The sequence below is a fragment of the Eleutherodactylus coqui genome, chromosome 5 (assembly GCF_035609145.1).
Source record: "Eleutherodactylus coqui strain aEleCoq1 chromosome 5, aEleCoq1.hap1, whole genome shotgun sequence".
Taxonomy (NCBI): Eukaryota; Metazoa; Chordata; class Amphibia; order Anura; family Eleutherodactylidae; genus Eleutherodactylus; species Eleutherodactylus coqui.
The window spans coordinates 235,585,463-235,604,914 of record NC_089841.1 but is presented as its reverse complement, the minus strand read 5'-3'; the positions used below and the strand labels follow the sequence as shown (position 1 = coordinate 235,604,914).

General features: G+C 42.8%; 1 protein-coding gene across 1 annotated transcript in view; it reads left to right on the top strand.

Moving 5' to 3' along the window:
- CNTLN (centlein) overlaps positions 1–19,452 on the top strand; it is a 293,859-nt gene that overhangs the window by 260,151 nt on the left and 14,256 nt on the right. The window contains exons 25-26 of the mRNA XM_066604356.1: positions 8,642–8,830; positions 10,317–10,394. Of these exons, the coding sequence (XP_066460453.1) occupies positions 8,642–8,830; positions 10,317–10,394 (267 nt within the window). The remainder of the gene's footprint in view (positions 1–8,641; positions 8,831–10,316; positions 10,395–19,452) is intronic.

Here is a 19,452-nt window from a genome sequence, read left to right as displayed (position 1 = left end):
ACATCTCTTTATTCCCTTTATCTGGTTTGTTTTAACCCCTTAAGGACTAAGCACAGTAAATTTACGGCACTTGGTCCTGGGATTTAATCCCAGCCAATAGTAAAAATACGGCGGGGGATTAAAGCCTTTGCTTCTGCAATCAATCTGAAGCAGGTTTGGTTGTCAGCTGTTAATCACAACTGATAACCCGGAGGAGGAGGTTTTTAACCCCTTCTGCCTCCTCATTTCTTTAGTACACAGCGCTCAATGAGTGCTATGTACTAAAAAGTGAAAGTGGAAGTGTTTCTCCCACTACACATGACCGCCGGGATCCCCTGGCACAGCAGAGCTTACAGGATCCTAGCAGAAGAAAAAAAAGACCATGTGCATGTCCCCCAGAGGTCTTATTTGACGTCATTGGGGACATAGATAGTAAAAAAAATTATTACATACAACAGTAAAACAAAATAACAGAGTAAAATAAAAATATATACATAAGAAAGAAAATAACCCAAAGCCGACGCCGACTAAAACTGTCGCTATATGCGCCCAGTAATCCAAAACCATACATACTATATATCAAAACATCCAAAACAAAATGAGGAACCAATTCCCATACTTTATTTTAGCGTAAATATACGAATTTTAAAAAAAACAACTATTAATAGTAAATAATTTTTTTAGCGGTTTACCCACAATAAAACTAAAAAAAACAGGAAAATAAAAGTCAGTGAAAAAGATATTAAAAAATTAGTCCCATATGTCACGGGGAAAAAAACGCAGCAAAAATAATTTTGATAACTGAAGGGAAAAAAATAGGACAGTTAAACCACCACATGGGTAAAATCCCTAAAAAGTGTCTGGTCCTTAAGTACAGAACAGCTTGGTCCTTAAGGGGTTAAAGTTGAATTTCTAGTAGTTAGTCTTGTGCACTTCCCCAATAAGTAAAGGGGGAGAGTTGAGGTCCATTTACACACACAGATGATCGCACATCCTATGGGATTCCATGGCAGCGGCCGTAGGTGGGAGGGAGTTTAGCAGCATTGCTGCTAAACTCCCTCCCTCTTTTCTCCTCCCCCCCCCCCCCATGCAAGCTCACCTCTCTTCCTCCCCGCTTGATCTGTGCAATGGGAGGAGGCGGGGTGGGGGTGTAGCCAAGCGCCGGTCCGCTTCGCCTCCACCCATTCATGCTATGGACAAGGGGTGGGATGGGGCGGAGCTAAGTGCCCGCCCTCTCCCCGCTCCTTGTTAAAGGGGTTGTCCCGCGCCGAAACGGGTTGTTTTTTTTTTCAATAGCCCCCCCGTTCGGCGCGAGACAACCCCGATGCAGGGGTTAAAAAAGAAAACCGGACAGTGCTTACCTGAATCCCCGCGCTCCGGTGACTTCTTACTTACCTGGTGAAGATGGCCGCCGGGATCTTCACCCTCAGTGGACCGCAGGGCTTCTGTGTGGTCCATTGCCGATTCCAGCCTCCTGATTGGCTGGAATCGGCACGTGACGGGGCGGAGCTACAAGGAGCCGCTCTCCGGCACGAGCGCCCCCATTCAGAAAAGAAGAAGACCAGACTGCGCAAGCGCGTCTAATCCGGCGATTAGACGCTGAAAATTAGACGGCTCCATGGAGACGGGGACGCCAGCAACGGAACAGGTAAGTGAATAACTTCTGATAACTTCTGTATGGCTCATAATTAATGCACAATGTACATTACAAAGTGCATTAATATGGCCATACAGAAGTGTATACCCCCACTTTGTTTCGCGGGACAACCCCTTTAATAGCCATCATTGGGAGGAGGTGGGGCGGACCAGTACTTAGCTCCGCCCCATCCCACCCCCTCCCATTGCACAGAACAAGCAGGGAGGAAGAGAGGTGAGCCTGCGATGGGGAGGGAGGGGAAATGAGAGATGGCCTGGTGAGGCCAGCGCATTTGCGCCGGCCTTACCAGGCCATATGAACGGACACACAAACGTTTGATTCGTGCGCCCCTTCACCAGCTTTTTCTCCCCCAACGTACTGAATATCGGCCGGCCGTGAAAACGGACGGCCGATATGCGCTCATGTGAAAGAAGCCTTAAGCTGAGCTGAACTCGGCGATGGACAAAAGGTGCATGGTAAGTGCTCAACGGGCACACGTTTACACACAACGATTATCGCTCAAATGATGGCTTTTGAGCGAATTTTGAGCCTTAACATTTACTGCTAATTAATCTCATGTTTGTTTTTTTTCAGTTCTCTTTAAGCCAGCATGGGTCGATTCCCATTTGAACAAGCGAGTGACGTTACCTCTAACTCGTTCAATTTTGTGCAGCTTTTTATACAGCCAGATACATCGTGGGCTCGTTCAAACGAGAATTGTTTAGTCTTTCACATTTGCCGTATAAGTGACGGAGATCGACTGAACGAGCGCAGTTTAAACCGAACGATAAGTGAACGAGCCAACGAGGGTTTTTATGCTGCAGAAAAAGCACAACGAACAAAAAATGAACGATTATCGTTCAGTCGTTGGTTCGCGTTTAGACCGAACGATTATTATTCACTTTTGCTAGTTTAAACATTTTGTTTTTTTTTTAAACGATAATTGTTCCATCTTAAAGCCCCTTTACACAGAGGACAGATCTGCATCAAAGGAAACAAACTTAAGGGGGTTGTCCCGTGCCTAAAGAGAAAATTTTTTTTGCCCAGTACCTGTAAAGGAATACTGCTGCCAGGTGTTATTAAAAAAAAAAAATTCCCTTTAAAAAATCTTTTTTCCAAGATGGCTGCCGCTGGTCTTCTCCCATGGTGCACCGTGGATGCTCTTCTGCTGTCTGCGCTCCACTGCCGATTCCAGCCACCTCATTGGCTGATCGGCAACATGTGACGGGGGCGGAGCTACGCGATGACGCTGAGAAGGGGGAGGAGCCAGGACGCAGCTCGTGAGTCCGGACCCTCCAGAAGAGGATTCCTCTCTGCGCAAGCGCGACTGTTGCGGCGACCAGAGCAGAAGTTTGGTCGTCGCCATGGAGACGGGGACGCCAGCATCGGGAGGGGGTAAGTGAATAACTTCTGTATGGCTCATATTTAATGCACGATGTATATTACAAAGTGCATTAATATGGCCATACAGAAGTGCTGAACCCCACTTGCTTCTGCGGGACAACCCCTTTAATATCGGAGCCAAATCACTTCTTGACGAATTCACATTCATAGATTAAATTAGTAGTTTTCACAAGCTAATGCCTTTCAAGGAATCTACTCATTAGACAAGAAAATCATGCTAGTAGCAGTTCTATAGAGAAACATGTTTGCTACACTGAGCTGAATTGGAACCCGAAGAGAAATGCTTACTTGATATAGGGATGTGAAATTTTCAAGTGTCGTAACACACACAGTTTTCTTCTGCTGCATTCTCGCTACTTCTTCGTTGTACTTATTGGCAGTGTCCCAGACATTGGCCCATCACCGATCTAGCATCCTACAGAACATTTTATCTCACTTTACCTATAATACATTGTTATATTTCTATGTGCTTGTCCGTAGAAATGACAGGCATTTACCATAATAACAACAGGCATTGTGCTACTACAATGGTTAGAGACAGCTATCTAAGACTATAAGCTATTTATCATGAAGCTAGGACATGACTGTCGTTGCTACTCTATCCTGGTCTCCTTTAACAACCTACTGAAGACTCCTTATTGGCATCAGTGCTAAGTTTTAATGACATAATGTAGTATATAATACAGACATCAACCAAAGGGGTTTTCCAAAATAAATTATTAGATAATTTAGCTGTTGTCATTAAAAACAATAAAATGAACTAGCGTATACTGGCCCTTCCGAGGTCCCTGCAGCTCCAGGGCCACCGCTCCATTCACCTTGCTGTGTCTGTTTATAAGGTGCACTTAGGAGATACACACACCCCTTATGGATCATTTTCTTATGGCCGGGCACAGTGATGTCATTCACTGAATGGCTGTGATTGGCTTATCAAGCGCTGGCTGTGATTGGCTACTAGCGTTCGATTAGCCAATCACAGCGCTCGCTTTGCTGGAGACGGGGTATTCAAAGCCCCGTCACCAGCAGAAGGCAGCTGTGAGACGAGGAGGACCCTGCGCTGCTGCAGCGCCACCGAAGACCATCGGGACGCCGCTGACCTGGTGAGTATTGCTTTTTTAAAAAAAAGTTTTGAAACACCTGAGATAGGTCCTATTTTCAGAAGAGGCCTTACATTTAAAAGCCTCCCCCGAAAACCCGATAGGTCTTACTATTTTCAGGACCTATTTTCAGGGAAACACGGTATGCTGTTCTTTCTGAGACAAATGACAGAAATTAACGGAAACATGCTGAAATAGAGACCTATTGTTTTTTATTAATGGACATCAGTACCAAGAGCCTTATGTATAAGTTTTCAGACTCTGTTCCAAAAGTTTAATAGCTCATTGCATGTCCGCCATACGTGAGCAATAGTAGGTCAGGAGGGGTAACATCACTCCTTAGGGAGAGTACCAAGGAGGTGAGTGAGGAGACTTATAAGTCCTCTGGGTAATATGCAAATAAGGGAGATGGAACAATACCTCTGTAATGCCAACTATCGGATAGAATTGATTTGAAGGATTGCTGCTATCCATTAGGTGGCGCTGCAGAGGTATTGTTCCATTTCCCTTATGAGCGATACTAGGTATATGTAGTAGCATAATCCTAGTAGAGCAGCTAGTGCAGCTAAATAAGTAAGACCAGGTTCATTGAACGTAGCACCAGGGTAACCTTGTCACTTTAATTCCCTGACTTCATTGCTTGGAATGTTGATAGCATGCATTGAATGATGTGGGGGTGTCTGACTTGCTGGGAGCCTCTATCTAGGCACGACTGACTGATTCCCTCCTTGCTTCCTTCTACAACTTCTCGCCATCCCACTCTTTAGTTAGGCACCGCTTAGGTCCTTCATCTTTATTACTGGTAGTGTTTTATTTGGATAGATCACTGACATATTACAACAAGGTTAATCGAGAGGGATAGACAGGATTATTAGCGTAGGAAATATTAGATGCATAAATGCAAACCGGCATGGTAATCAGTCCGTGCCCTTGAGCGTTTAGTGCTAGCTTATAAGAAAGATTGAAGGATCACTTGTTTACAGGAAGGAAAGCAACTCCAAGCTGTGTAACATACTCTGAACTTTTTTTTGGGACTTGGCTTTAATGGGGGAGGTTATTTGCAAATAGCTCTGTGGGCCACAATGGAATTTAGATATCCGATATCGGTCCACTGTGCTTTGATGAATTTTAGACACTTTCTCTGTAATAAAAAGAACATTTGTGTAATTTATAGGAGATAAGGGGACGTCTCCTTCTGTCATATAAAATATTTTATCTTGCTTTGTTAGACATGACAGAGCCACTCATCTGTGCTGTATTATCACCAGCATTATTCAACATGACATCTCCTGGGCCCCCGAGACGGCTCACATTTTACTTTATCAGTAAGCTGTGACTATCCACCTCGGTGCCCTGAAACAAGCAAACTCTTGAGTGCTTGGTTTTGAATTATACTCAGAAGACACTGTTTGCATTTTACATGCATCTGGTTCATTGATATTATAGGCTGCTATGCACAAACACGCTCACACAGCTCTCCTGCAGCTCTGCACTTGTTTGGTTAAAGCCAACTCAATTTAAGAAAATGAACCATTGTCCTCTTTTGCTTCTTTTCTTTCCACGCTGCTAATTGTCATCCATATCCTAGTTTTTCAGCTTTCTTCTGCATAATGTTTTAACAGACTTTCATTTTAAACTGGATATGCTGTGTGTAGTCCCAATATTATGGCATATTCACAGTATATAGCATCCCACCTATGGGACTTGCATGTATGGCAAGAACTCAGTCTGTTGTCCCACCTGATGAGGTGGCGGTGCCTAAAACTCTGCCGGTTACATATAGGCTATGTGGTACGCAGTGGATCGCACACTATATAGCCGTGCAGCGCTGGCATCCTGGGTTTGATTCTGAGTGAGAGTGATGTCTGCATGAAATTTGTATGTTCTGCTTGTGTTTGCATGGTTTTCATTGCACACTTCAAAAACATACAGATAGGTTTATTGGCTTCCTCTGAAGCTGACCTTGAGGCCACCTTACACGGACCGATGATTAGTTTGCACAAACCTTTGTTTGCCTTATCATGGGCCTGTGTGAATATGCTCATGATCAGCTGATGAACATGAAAAGGTTCGCTCATCAGCTGATTGGTACTGCCACCCTAAAGGAACCAATGTGGTTCACTGATGGATATGCAGGGCAACCCGCCAAATTATCATGGCGTCATTAATAGGTTGCTGGTCTGCATGGTGAACTACAAATATCAGAATGGTCTGGCACCCTGTATCCACTATGTGTGAGAGTGTACAGCAAGCATCCACCCCCCTCATTATCAGGAGGCAGTGTGAGTGGGTGTTTTATCGGTGCCCTCACAGGTGTTATTGGCTCCTCCATTTGGTAGTCAGCTACCTGCATGGTGAGAGGAGGATGCATCTATATGCTCTCCTCAGTCAGTAAGTAACGGCCATTTTCTGTGATTGTTTTTAATTCTTGATTTCCCCTTCTGTGATGCGTTCCTTTAGGCTACCTTCAAAGGGCTAGTGCAATATTGGGCCTTGAATTTACTTATATAGTGTGGTGCCACCTGGTGTTCGAAGTGTATAGCAGTGTGCATGTCCACCTACTGAGTTAACTGTTAGTAGTCATGCATGCTTAGTTACTCTCCCCATTGCTGGATCCCCTGATCAGTGAACAGCAGCTATCAAAAATAACTTCTACCTTGCTTATCAGGGGAGGACCAGGACATGTGCAGTAGCACAGCAAAGACTGCTTCTGAGGATTGACTTGTCAGCAAGCAAGTACTGTTAGTTTTCACAGCTTCAGACTCACTGGTACAATTTAATCTAACTACAGTGTTTGCTGGTGAACATACTGGGGAGTTTAATTGTTGCTGCCAGAAGGGGAAGGACACTGATAAGTGAACTTCCTGGGGACAATATTTACAGTTTGCAGAAGGGGAATGAGACTGACTGGCGGTGATGTTAAGCAAGGGTGAAGTGAAAGACTTACAGAGTGTATGTAAGGGTTTTGGGGAGTTCTAAGTAGAAAATTGAGAAAAATATGACACTATCAAGTAGAATTTCCACAATACCGCAAATTAGTAGCGATGCAGAAGGAAGACTCAGAGAAGTACTAGATGAAAAAACGTGATTTTTTTAAATGTGGAGACCATGCAAAATGCCGTAGTTTATAATAGTAATAACCTCTTGGGATTTTTTTATATGAACTTGATTCATGGGGTGACCCCTTCAAGGTGTGCAGAACAGGGGAACAGCCTAATACCAAAGAAGGGGCACGATTATTTCATGATCTAGGTGCGATTGTAACTTTAGAACTACTTCAAGAAGAATAGAAGAAAACAATATTTGTCCAAGTTGCTCTTTACCTGTTCTAACCACATCGGGCGAAGCCTCGTTGACAGTATGCAGGCTCTAATGGGAATTTATAGCTAGATCATCATCATCGCTTCACTCTGTCCTTATTGTAAAAGCAAAAAGAGCGTGTCACCTTTTGTGAAGCAGACAACACTTTTATTACAGATGATACTCTGCAATAGATATTGGTGATAAATTAGCTTAATCTCCATCAGGATTACTCTGCAGCTGGGATTTAGGCAAATTGAATCAGAAGCCTGAACAATGACAGTGAATATCTATTAGACTGTAAACAGAATAACACACTCTGTGGATTTTAATGAATGAAGCCGGGAGCCGAACGCTCACTCTTCGCATTTGGCATATGGTTACTGATGCGTGCACCAGGAACAGCACATCATATGCAGTGAATGTCTTAATGGGTGGAAGCTTCATTATTAAATCTCTCCAGTCAAATAGTCTGTCCCTGAGACTCACAACCGCTGATTTACCTAAAGACACATTTTATTTAGAGGATTTGGAATCGTATCGTTAGTATTTTAATACTAAGAATAGGGATGACCTTCCCATAGGTTCAGGACAAAAATTGTAGCTGCAGCTTTCTGATGACAAGTTTCCATGTTGGTCTGTTAGTGCCCTTTCTCTACTTATCTGACATGGCGAGTCGTTACTACTTTAATTTCATATTAGCCACTCCAGCGTGTTTAGAGAGCGGGTTACGGCAGCAAACTGAATATCGGTGAAGGAAGATCTAGCTATCCCTCTATATCCTGTACAGGTCAAAAGCGGAGTGTCTGTGATTATCTAACGGCTTATCGCTGATCATTCTTTCAGCGTTTACACCTTACAATTATCATGCAAACCGCTCAATCTAACAATGAGTTTGCGCGATAATTATGCCGTGTACTGAACAAGTATGAACTGCTGTAACGGCTGATACGGGCTGAGTTATGTATGGCTGCTTCAGTGTAATGGTCTTTAAAGAGCTGATCGTTCATTCAATGGCTCCTCAACTATCAACCTACTTTAATCTAATGTTAATGGTCACCTTAAGAGGTAGGTGTGACGGCAAGAGGTGGTAGTTGTTGGACCTACGTTGAGGGACAATCACGGTAAAAGGGAGGACAGCTGCAGCGGGCATTAGTGGATGAGATTTAAGGGATCATGTACTCAATAACTAAAACTGCTTCATTTTTTCCTCCTATTTGAACAGAGTTTGGCAAAAGATCTCCAAGTGGATGTGTGTGAAATGAGAAATCACGTTAGACAAGCCAAAGTATCTCAAGAGTCTGAAAGTCGGCCATCCAAAGAGTCTGTACACAGAGCCCAGTCACTGGCAGCCAGCATCCTGAACATCTCACACTCTGACCTCAGCGATATACTGGAGGCCCCGGATGAAGAGGTGAGGAAATAAAAAGCATCTTATTTTCTTTTAGAAATATGACTTATTAACCCCTTCCCGCTCCAGGACGTACATTTACATCCTGGAGCGTCGGGGTATGTATGCAGAGAGGTCGCGGGATGACCTCTCTGCATACAGCGCGAGCGTCAGCTGTTTACTACAGCTGACACCCGCGGGCAATAGCCGCAATCGGCCATTCGCGGCTATTAACCCTTTAAATGCCGCTGTCAATTCTGACAGCGGCATGTAAAGCTCCCGAATGACGTTCGGGGGTCCCGTACGGCCCCCCCGAGGTGAGATCGTGGAAGCCGTGCAGGTGTCATGGCTCCCGGGGCCTTCTGAAAGGCCTCAGGCTGCCTTGAGAGACTCCCTATGAAGCCATTGAAAATGTTCTATCATAAAGTTATATCTAACCATCTTGGACTCTGACAGATAAATGTTTGGCAGATACCAAGAAAATGCCAACTGTGAGGTTTAGTGGAAGAAGGATAATGGTGTAGCAACGCTATTTATTTTTGTTTAGCCTCGGCTGTACAGGCCCAGTAAAGAGCAATGCGAATACTGCAGTATACAGTGATATTCTAGGGAATTGTCTGCTTTCCATCCTAGGAAATGAGAAAGCGAGGTCCATGCAAAATAGTTATGGTTTGGTGCGAGAACGATGGGTCTGCACAGAGCACTGGCATCAACCCCATGAACTCCCTCGGCATAATTTGGAAAACATTTGCAAGTTACATATCTGTGTCAGCCTTCCCTGATGCTGTTGTGGTTGCAGGGTGCCATAGGAGGTAGTGAGTTCTCCTTCAATGGAAGTCTGCAAACGGAAGCTGGACAGACATCTGTCTGGGATGATTTAGTGGTCCTGCATTGAGCAGGGGGCTGAACCCGATGACCCTGGGGGTCCCTTCTACCTTTCTATGATTCCATGTTCCAAAATCTAGTAGAACGCCCTGACAGAAGAATGGGAGAGAATGTGGGAGAACACATATTTCTGCCTATAGGAGTTGATAATAGTTTAAAACGTACATATGGATGTAATGTTTAGGTATCCATGTAGTTTACATGAAAAGTTTATAGCCAAAGACACCCAAAGTGCTAATCTACCATACATGTACGCACCGCCATATTCCTTACAGTAATTTCGCACATAGTATCATACTGCAGCCTAGTATTTCCACTGCTTCTCTGTAGCTAATGTAATGGAAAGCTTAGACGGCTCAGCATTTTTCGAAACATGCCGCACGACCTTTATGTAGCCTGGGTAAAACTGGACCCGGTCCATGTAGCCATTTCACGCTTTTATGGAAGATACAGGGATATTGATTGTTCCTTGTTATTAGCAAAATAAGGATGTGTAATGTATCCATGGAGCACTCTGGTCACTTTTGATGCAAGGTGTTTTAAACGCTATGTGCTCTTTTATTCTATGTCCATAATGCTTTCATAAACCTGTCATAAATTACTGTGTCTGCTTTACTCCCATTAGGAAATAGCAAATGTGAAGCGGTCAGTAGAATATGATAAAGAATGGATGAACCACATAATGAAGCTTCTTGAAGGACAGGTACTGGAAAGATTACTCTAGTGTTTTTTTTTCTATTTGTTTTCAAGCTATTTACATAACGAACGTCTTCTGTTAAATACATTTTTCTCAGTATTTCATCTGAAGAGGACCACATATATGAGGGATATACAGGGAAATTACAGTTGTGATCCATATTCTCTTTTGACATGCAATAATCCCCAAAGTGTGATAATCCAACTTGTTTCCACAACTAAACTGTGATATAAAGGAGACTGCGCTGACAGAGCCAATTCAGAAGGAACATTGATTAAAAATGTTTAGCATTAGTATTCCAGGCGTGGGATGGAGTGAAGCCACCAGGTATCCCTTCTAAATTATGTTGTTTAGGGCATTGGAGTTTTGTGATTTATGGTTTCATAGGACAGACTATGCAGCAGATGTCTTCTCTTATTAGCATTAATATTCGAGTATTCTCCACAAAAAGGCAGCAGCACAACGGAAGACGTGTCGGAGGAGTCCGTCGAAGTAATAGTAAAACCCACATCATCATCGCCATGGTCTGTGGTGTTAGAGATGTGGGTGCCATCTTGCCTTGACACTTTCTGTTGGTCACTTAGATTGCCTGTGCAGGTCGGTGTGGATATCTATCTATCTATCTATCTATCTATCTATCTATCTATCTATCTATCTATCTATCTATCTATCTATCTATCTATCTATCTATCTATCTATCTCATATCTATCTATCTCATATCTATCTATCTCATATCTATCTATCTATCATATATATATATATTTCTATATATATATATATGAACAACATCGCCTTGTGTACAACCTTTTCATTCATTGGCGTACAAAGATAAGAATGCCCTTTTTCCTGCCTTAGTGAAGCATTTCTGAGCTTATAAACGCTAATGTTTGAGACCAATGAAACACATTACTAAGACCTGAATAGGGAACTATTTTATCTTCATCCTCAGGATCATGGCTGCTTTTCCATTCGCTATGTTCATTGAAAAGACTGGTATTTCTTTGGGCTTACATACTAAGGCGATTAGTATAGCTGTTTTCTTTGTATACTATTGTATCACAGGGTTATACATGATGGGTTCCACCTTTTGCATACATTGACATCTCTTCTGAAACTTAAGGCCCTTTTCCACACAACGATGATCGCCCAAAAGCCATCTTTTGAGCGATAATCGTTGTGTGTATATGTTTGCCCATCATGCACTTTATGTCCATCGCTGAGTTAAGTTCAGCTCAGCTTAAAATCCATCAGGACTAATAAAACGGACCACACGCTGAGTTCTCTGCGGGCAGCGCTGATAACATTCTTTCAGCAGCTGTTGTGCTGGAGAACAATAGTGATGTATTTAGAGAACAGACCACCCACTGTTCTCTAAATACATGCAAATGAAGCCTGTTAGAGACTAATGGACTGATTAACCCATTGTTAGCTAATGCAAAATGATCACGCAAAACTGTCATTTTCTGGCGATTTTTGAATGATCATCTGTGTGTGTAAATGGTCCTTAAGACAATAACAATTGAGTGTATGCAGGATGCGTGACCGTTTATCAGAAATTAACTGAGTATTATTATGCCAAAGCTGCGCACACATCAGGCTGGTTTCACACACTAGGCCGTAGTCAGACGTGGACTCAAAAGACATGGAAAAAATGAAGGACTTCTCCTTTCTGCTAGATCCACTTACCCGGCTCAAAAAGCTGCATCAAAAAGACCACATTATTTTAACCCCATCGTGACAAAGTTTTTGTTTATTTTTATTTTCGCCCCCCCCCCTTTAAAAAATTAGAACTCCTCTATTTATCCATCGCCGTCACTGTATGAGGGCTTGTTTTTTGCGGCATGAGTTGTATTTTTTAATGGTAATATTTAATGTACCATATAATGTACTGAAAAACTTTAAAAATTTTAAGTAGAGAGAAATGGGGGAAAAATGAGATTTCGCCATCTTTCGGTGCGTTTTGTTTCTACGGCGCACAAACTGCAACGAAAAAGAAATGATAACTTTGTTCTATGGGTCAGTACGATTAGTACAATACCAAACTTATGTTGGTTTTTTTGCTGTACTACTTGTATTTTTTTGCAGAGAGGTTTATTTTTTTTTTTTTATTACTTTCTACCACCATTTCCTGCTCGCAATAGCTTTTTTATTTTTCCGTTGACGTAGTTGTGCGAGGGCTCATTTTTTGTGGGATGTCCTGTGGTTTGCGTTGGTACCATTTTGGAATGCATACAACTTTTTCGTTGCTTTTTATTGCATTTTTTCTCAGAGACAGGGTGACCAAAAAAGTGCATTTCTGGTGTTTTGTTTTTTTTGACAATGTTCACTGTGCAGGGTAAATAATGCATTATTTTAATGGATCTGACTTTTACGGACGCAACGATGCCAAATATGTATTTTTGTTTTATGATTTAGAATCTTTTATTATAAAAATGGCAAAAGGTGGGTGATTTAAACTTGTATTCATTTTTTTTTGCAACTAGTAAAATTTTATCGATCTTCTTGTTTTATTTATTTTTTTAGCCCCACTAGGGGACAACAACCTGCGATGTTTTGATCGCTCCTGCAGTATGATGTAATGCCATAGCATTACATCATACTGCGATCAGGCAGGCAGTCTATCATGTCACCCCACGGGGACGGCTTGATAGGCATTCTGCCATTACAGCACTTGGGCCTTTCAGAAGGCCCCCAGCTAGCATGGCACCCACACAGCTCCCTGCGATCTCAGAATTGACAGCGGCATTTAAAGGGTAACAGCCCTGCTGAGCTGTGTGGCTCATCGCAGCTGTCGCCTCCAGGTGTCAGCTGTAAGAAACAGCCAACACCCAGGATGTATGAAGAGAGGTGGCCCCGTGATCACCCTTCATACACGTCCTGCATCTGCAGGATGTAAAAACACTATAGGGCCGTCACTAAGGGGTTAAAAAACCCTGGGTGTAAAACCATCCTTAGGGTATTTGCAAACAGTGGAAACCAACATGGATTTTTCTGCTTGGATTACGCCTCTGAAACTGCGACTTGTCACTGCCTAATGCTGATCTGCATAGAATCGCATCTGAAATGATGTGCGTGGATGTTGCCCATTCGAGGGTTAAACCTGCATGTGGATCCACGTCAAAGTACCTAGCAGAAACGTTCTGCTTAGCCACTGATTTTTGGTGAAGTTTTAGAGGGCTGAGTCTACATGGGTTCCACTGTGTGCACGTACTTAGCTTTATTCAAGATTCTGAGGGGAGTCACCGTACGGGGGGGGTTGTGTTCCTGTAATATTCAGAAAAATATAGTCTTGTAGAAATTCTGCTAAACATGAGGTTTAATTTCCTGCTAGTCTCTCGTTAGAAGCTGGTAATAAACTGGAGAACGAGGCTTACGAATATTGGTGCCCTATTGTAGACAGAGCCTGCTAGTTGTTTTACATCTTGACACGAGGGGGAAATGATTGATCTCCGAATACAGTATGAAGGACTTCTTTACGCTGTATGCAGGTGATGCGGTTAAAAATCAAAACCGCACTAGATGAGTCACACGATTGAATGGAATTTGCCGCGGTTTTCGATTCTATTGAAGTAAAAACTGCAACAATTCACAGTGCAGACGTGTGCGCTTTATCATTTATCATATTTGAAGCAAAATATATACTAATAAAAGGAGGAGAATAAGGGAGGAACTGCTGTTGTTTTTTGTGTATTTTCTGTGTTTAGTTTTCGTTTAACCTCTTTGGGACCTAGCACTGTAATTTAAGGTACTTGGTCCTGGGTCTAATCCCAGCCGATGGTTAAAAAAACCAAACAAAAACATTGCGGGATTAAAGCTCTTGCGATCCAGCAAGAGCAGGTCAGGTTCTCTGGTGTTAGTCACAGACGAGGACCCAGAGGAGATAGCAGAAGTAGTTTTTAGCCACTGATGTCTTCTGTCTTACAGTCTAAATAGCATTGGTTGAGCGCTATGTAGTGTAGAGAGAAAGCTGAAGTGTCACTGCCACTCTTCGACCCGGCGGTCACTCCCTGCTACAGCTGACCTGCAGGATCCTAGCAGACCCAGCTCAGCTCCGTTAAGGACTGCTGTCACTACAGGGGGATGTTTTTTTCCTGTAATTGGGGCTCCTATGGATGCTCCAGCTATAGTGGAAAAGTGTGAAATAAAACAGAAAAGACAATGTGATAGATAACCCCTAGAGGTCTTGGGGGACATAGATTTAAGAAAAAATAGTTACAAAAAATATATAAAAATAGCCTTTATGTCGCAGAAAAAAACCTGCAAAAATAATTTTGGTAGCTGAAGAAAAAAAAATAGGGCCATAAAATCCCTAAAAAGTAGCTGGTCCTTTAGGACAAAAACACAATGGTCCTTAAGGGGTTAAGTCAGACAAAATCTACATCACTACTGCATTGAAGAAAAGTGCAAAAACTCCCTCACTCTGGCAATCGCAATATCGTTGTGTAAAAATCGCAGCGATATTGCAAATGTTTCCCAGGATTTTCTTGCAAAAACATTGCTGCCACTTGCGATTTTCTCGCACATTTTTTGAGCAATTTTGCCGTGTTTTTTTAGTGTGAAAGTTAATAGAACTTTCTAATCTTAAAAACGCATCGCATGAAAATCTCAAGTTCCTGCTTTGCGATGCAAGAAAAAGGAGGCTCCACAGAGAGATAAAAACAACACAAAACGCAGAAAGATAGAACATGCTGCAATTTGTTTTTTCTCGAAACAACGCATGAGTGAAAGCATCGCAAATGTGAAGGAAACCATTGAGAATCCTTGGTCTCATAATTCAGCTTTTTTACTCAGTCTCGCCATCACACCAAAATCAAGTGAGTACAGGCGCCCTAAATGGTGCCGCTGCCGTCATCGGTAGTTGTAGGAATGCTGCTATGACAAACTGCACGGTGGTGCCGTGGGTAAAAGCTAGCATTTGCAGTTTTCATATGTGGTTCTTCTTACCATTGAAGTAATTGAGGAAAATGTGAGCACAAGGGTAAGAGGACGGCGTACTACTCTTCACAGCAGCACCTCGTGGGAGTTGTTCACTACATCTTCTTGCTGTGGTAAGCCCGTGAGCCAAACACAAAAAAGTGTCATAACTGCGCCTTGACAAAGACCCCCAGACTATGAAGGTTCACCTCATCCGCCATAGTATTCCTCGGCACTTCGCCCCACAGCTACCATTATCCAACCATCCCAGCATTCAGGTCCATATCTAGATCTCATTCCGGAGGTAACCTCGTTTGCCTAATGCTGTTGCCGATTGTGTGCAGAGCCGAGGGGAAATGTGTGTTTTAGTCAAGCCAAGCTGTGCAGCGTGTGTCAGGAGTACAACGGGAACTGTCGTACCTCAGGCAAAAGTAAACTGATAGTAATAACTTTTTTTCATATACAGCAGAATAAAAGAAGTCTGCTGAATGAAAGACATGACTTCTAAAAGGAACCTTCAAAGTTTATTTTCACTTATTGCTTCATAGAACTGTATTACTGATAAACTATGCAGGTTGTTGTCAGCAAATGTGACATTAAGGCCGAATGCCCACCGATGATTGCGATTTTTCTGCACGGATGCACTGTGGATCATCCGCCCGGAAAAGATCTGCAACCGCACCTCCCGGTCTTTTCCCCACCTAATTGATTTTAACCTTCAAATCCGCAGTGAATCTGCGAATGTATTTGCGGATGCATTGCGGATCGTAAGCTCCCATAGAGATGAATGGAGTGCATTCCCAAGTGATGCGCTGTAAAATGGAGCGTGCTGCGATTTATTATCCGCATGTGGCATCCACAAATCGAATGAGGACAAATCCGCAGGATGCCCAATGCTTCCCTATGGGTGACTTGATTTGTGGATGCCACACGTGAATTCCGCAAATCAAATCCTCCTGTGGACATTGAGCCTTACAGTAGCTGCAGTCCTATGTAAAACCATACAAAACACATAGGTGACTCGCCGTACACAGAATGCAGGTTATTACAGAGTCATGGCTGCGCTGTTACAATAAGGCTATGTTCAGACACCGGGGCGTTCTTGTGTTCTATACAGATCTGTTCATTGCAGGATACCCTAAAGTCTATGCAGAAGTGTTTGACTTGTTGTGGATTCTCAGTGCAGATTCTGCGAGGTCTGAAGGACACTATTTCTCTCTGACATGTAGTTGGTTTCGGTAATGCTGTTTTATGATCTGTTTGTTGCTGCTTTTTGCATAATTATTAGTTTTCATTTCTAGAATTTTAATCTCCTTCCTATTCTCATAATTATGCCCAGCACACCGGCTTCTGCCTCTCGGTCGCACTGGACATGGGTGAATGACTTGGTATCCAGTGATATGAGGGAAATTTATATATCAAATGGATACAATATTCTCTGCCCAGAACCGCATTGTGTGCCATTAATACAGGGACGGTAGTATTATTCAGTGGTAACCGTGTTCATATTTACCAGGCACTCTGCCCATTGGTACATCAAAAAGAAAAGACCACCGCATGATGCCATCCATTACATATACCACTTTATTAAATAGTGTATAAAAAAACACCACAACATTTCTAAGGAGGATTCCAAGAAACCGGTACTGAACGTACCTGCAAGTAGTATAGGAAAGTAGCAAGGAATAATTAGTTACTACAATAGCAAATAAGTTATGTAAATGAGCCCAATAATATATTGTACGCCCAATAGCCTACAGCTTAATATCACACTTGATACTCATCATATATTTCAATGTGACCTTCTCAGAAGCAACACCTACCTACGATGCTCAAACTAGCCTACCAATGTGTGAAGGGATCGCCCTGATGTGCGTTTTGCATCTTCCTCCGCGGATAAAAGACACTGAATCCACTTCAGCCTAAATACGCTCCCAAGATCCCATGTGATCATCTAAAATGTTACCGCAAACAGAGGGACGCATGTATCGGACGTCTCAGAGGAGGATAAACACAGCATCCAAGCTATTCAGAGTGATCGCCGACTGTGCGGACCCTGTTAAAGGCCCCATGCATGCACAGAGTGATTAATGAAGCGGCTCATTGTCCATCTCTACAGCCTTGGTCTGGCGCAAGCCAATTATATATATAATGACAACACAGCCCCAAAATACATGCCGTACTAGACTCCTTCAGATCCCAAGATCCCCATGTGGTCACCTGTCTATTGTTATATATTGGTATATAAGATAGCCGAGCACATTGATTTCCCCCCCATCCCATGGGAGTGAATGGAGTGATGCCCACGCATACCCACCAATCGCTCCATTCACATCGGGCATTCGGGATGCATTGCTCTCAGGATTACGGATGCTCCTAGTGGTCGGATCCCCAGTGATCAAACATTTGCCCTCAATTCTGGGGATAAATGTCTTTAGTGTGAAAATGGTTTTTGGAGCAGGCATATGGAGGCTGACGCCACCGACAGGTGACATTTCTAAGGTGTGCGACCGTCCCACCAAGAGGGAGCTTCATATTTATTTCACATTATCTACTTCTGTAGTGTAAATGTAGGTAAATATACAAGAAGTGTTTCTGATTGGCGCTCGGTTCTCGGCGCCCTCTCCCTCCCTCATGGCTTTCTTAGACTTTTCCTCACGGCAGCAGCTCATAACATTGGGGCTTCAGGACAAACTCATTTAAGGTAAGTGACAGACCCAAAATCATTGTCCAAAAGGTGAGCGAAAATCAGATTAATGTCATGGAATAAAGTAATATTATATTCTGGAGGTTATCGGGGCCGTGACAGAAAAAAAAAAGGGTATTCGTATTGTAGTGCTGCAAGGAGTTAACCAAACAGAACGGAGGGGAAAAGCAAGAATCTTAGCAAATTGACTAATGTAATTATGTAGCTGGCGTACAAGCTGCAAACAAGGATGCATCTGCCCCCCCACCCCCTCCGGAGCAGGTTCTTCTTTAAAGTCAGTAGTTGATAGGGACACCTGAAGAGTTCATGGGTTTCAGTGACCTTTTACTATGGACCTGCTTCCAGTCAATTCATGTTTTCCTCACAGTCAGACAGCTGTTTATTACTGTGTCTTCCCGCACTCTCTGCAATATTTTCTACTGAGACCTCGAGCAGCTTGTTAGTGGGAACTAAATATTGATTTGGCATCCTGTCGATGCAGAAAGAATGAAAAAATTTCCACCAGAGGCCCCTCAAACATTTTCCTATCGACATTTTCTGGGCAGAGTGGAAAGCTGCATAGAGGATGACAAGGCCGAGACTAGTTGAAATCCCAGAGGGTTCAGCTGAGACTGCTGCTGTGACCTGTGTGATACTTTTTCTTCCCTTTCAAGTATCTCTTTTTCTCCGCACATCTAGTCAGCTGGGAGGATCCCCTCTCGCAAGTGATCAAGGGCAGTTTATTGGCAGGTGAGAGCCCTGCTTTTCAAGCCATAGATTTGCTTTTGTTTTGACATCATTTATAAGAATGCTCAAAACTTTTTCTTCTGTTTCATGTAAGTTTTCTCCCGTCTGTGAAATAATCCCACATAGTGTGAAATCTATCGAAATATCTGATATGTATCCATGATACATGCGGCTGTTTACAGGGGGAAAATTAGGCAGCAGATGTCATGAAGCTGACTGTAAATCATTAGTACTACACCGTGCGGACGAGCAACGCACTCTTGTACATCGCCTGCCGCTGCTTACTTTACATCTTCCTTCTTTTGTTTGCAATCGAAGATTCCATTCTAGAATCCTGTGATTCTTTTCAAATTTTTTTCTGCACCTCGCAGTTAAATACCACTACGGAGCATAGCAGAAGTATACAGCATGTGTCATCCGATGGAACGTGTCTTACAGTATTAGCAGCATGTGACACGGCGGGGTTTCACTGCTAGGTCCGTCTTGAGTGCTTCGGCTCCACATTTGTCATGCGAACATTGATTTTTAAGCTTTAGCCTTTATTTCGGACTTAGACTCTTTAAATACTTCTAAAAAACAAATAATAAAACCGCAAGAACCATCATCAAACCACTGGAATTTCAGTTTCCCCTGCGGCTTCATGACATATATATTTCGGATTTAATTTCTGACATATTTTATGGAATCTATTAAAACTTTTAATATTAGTTAGAAAT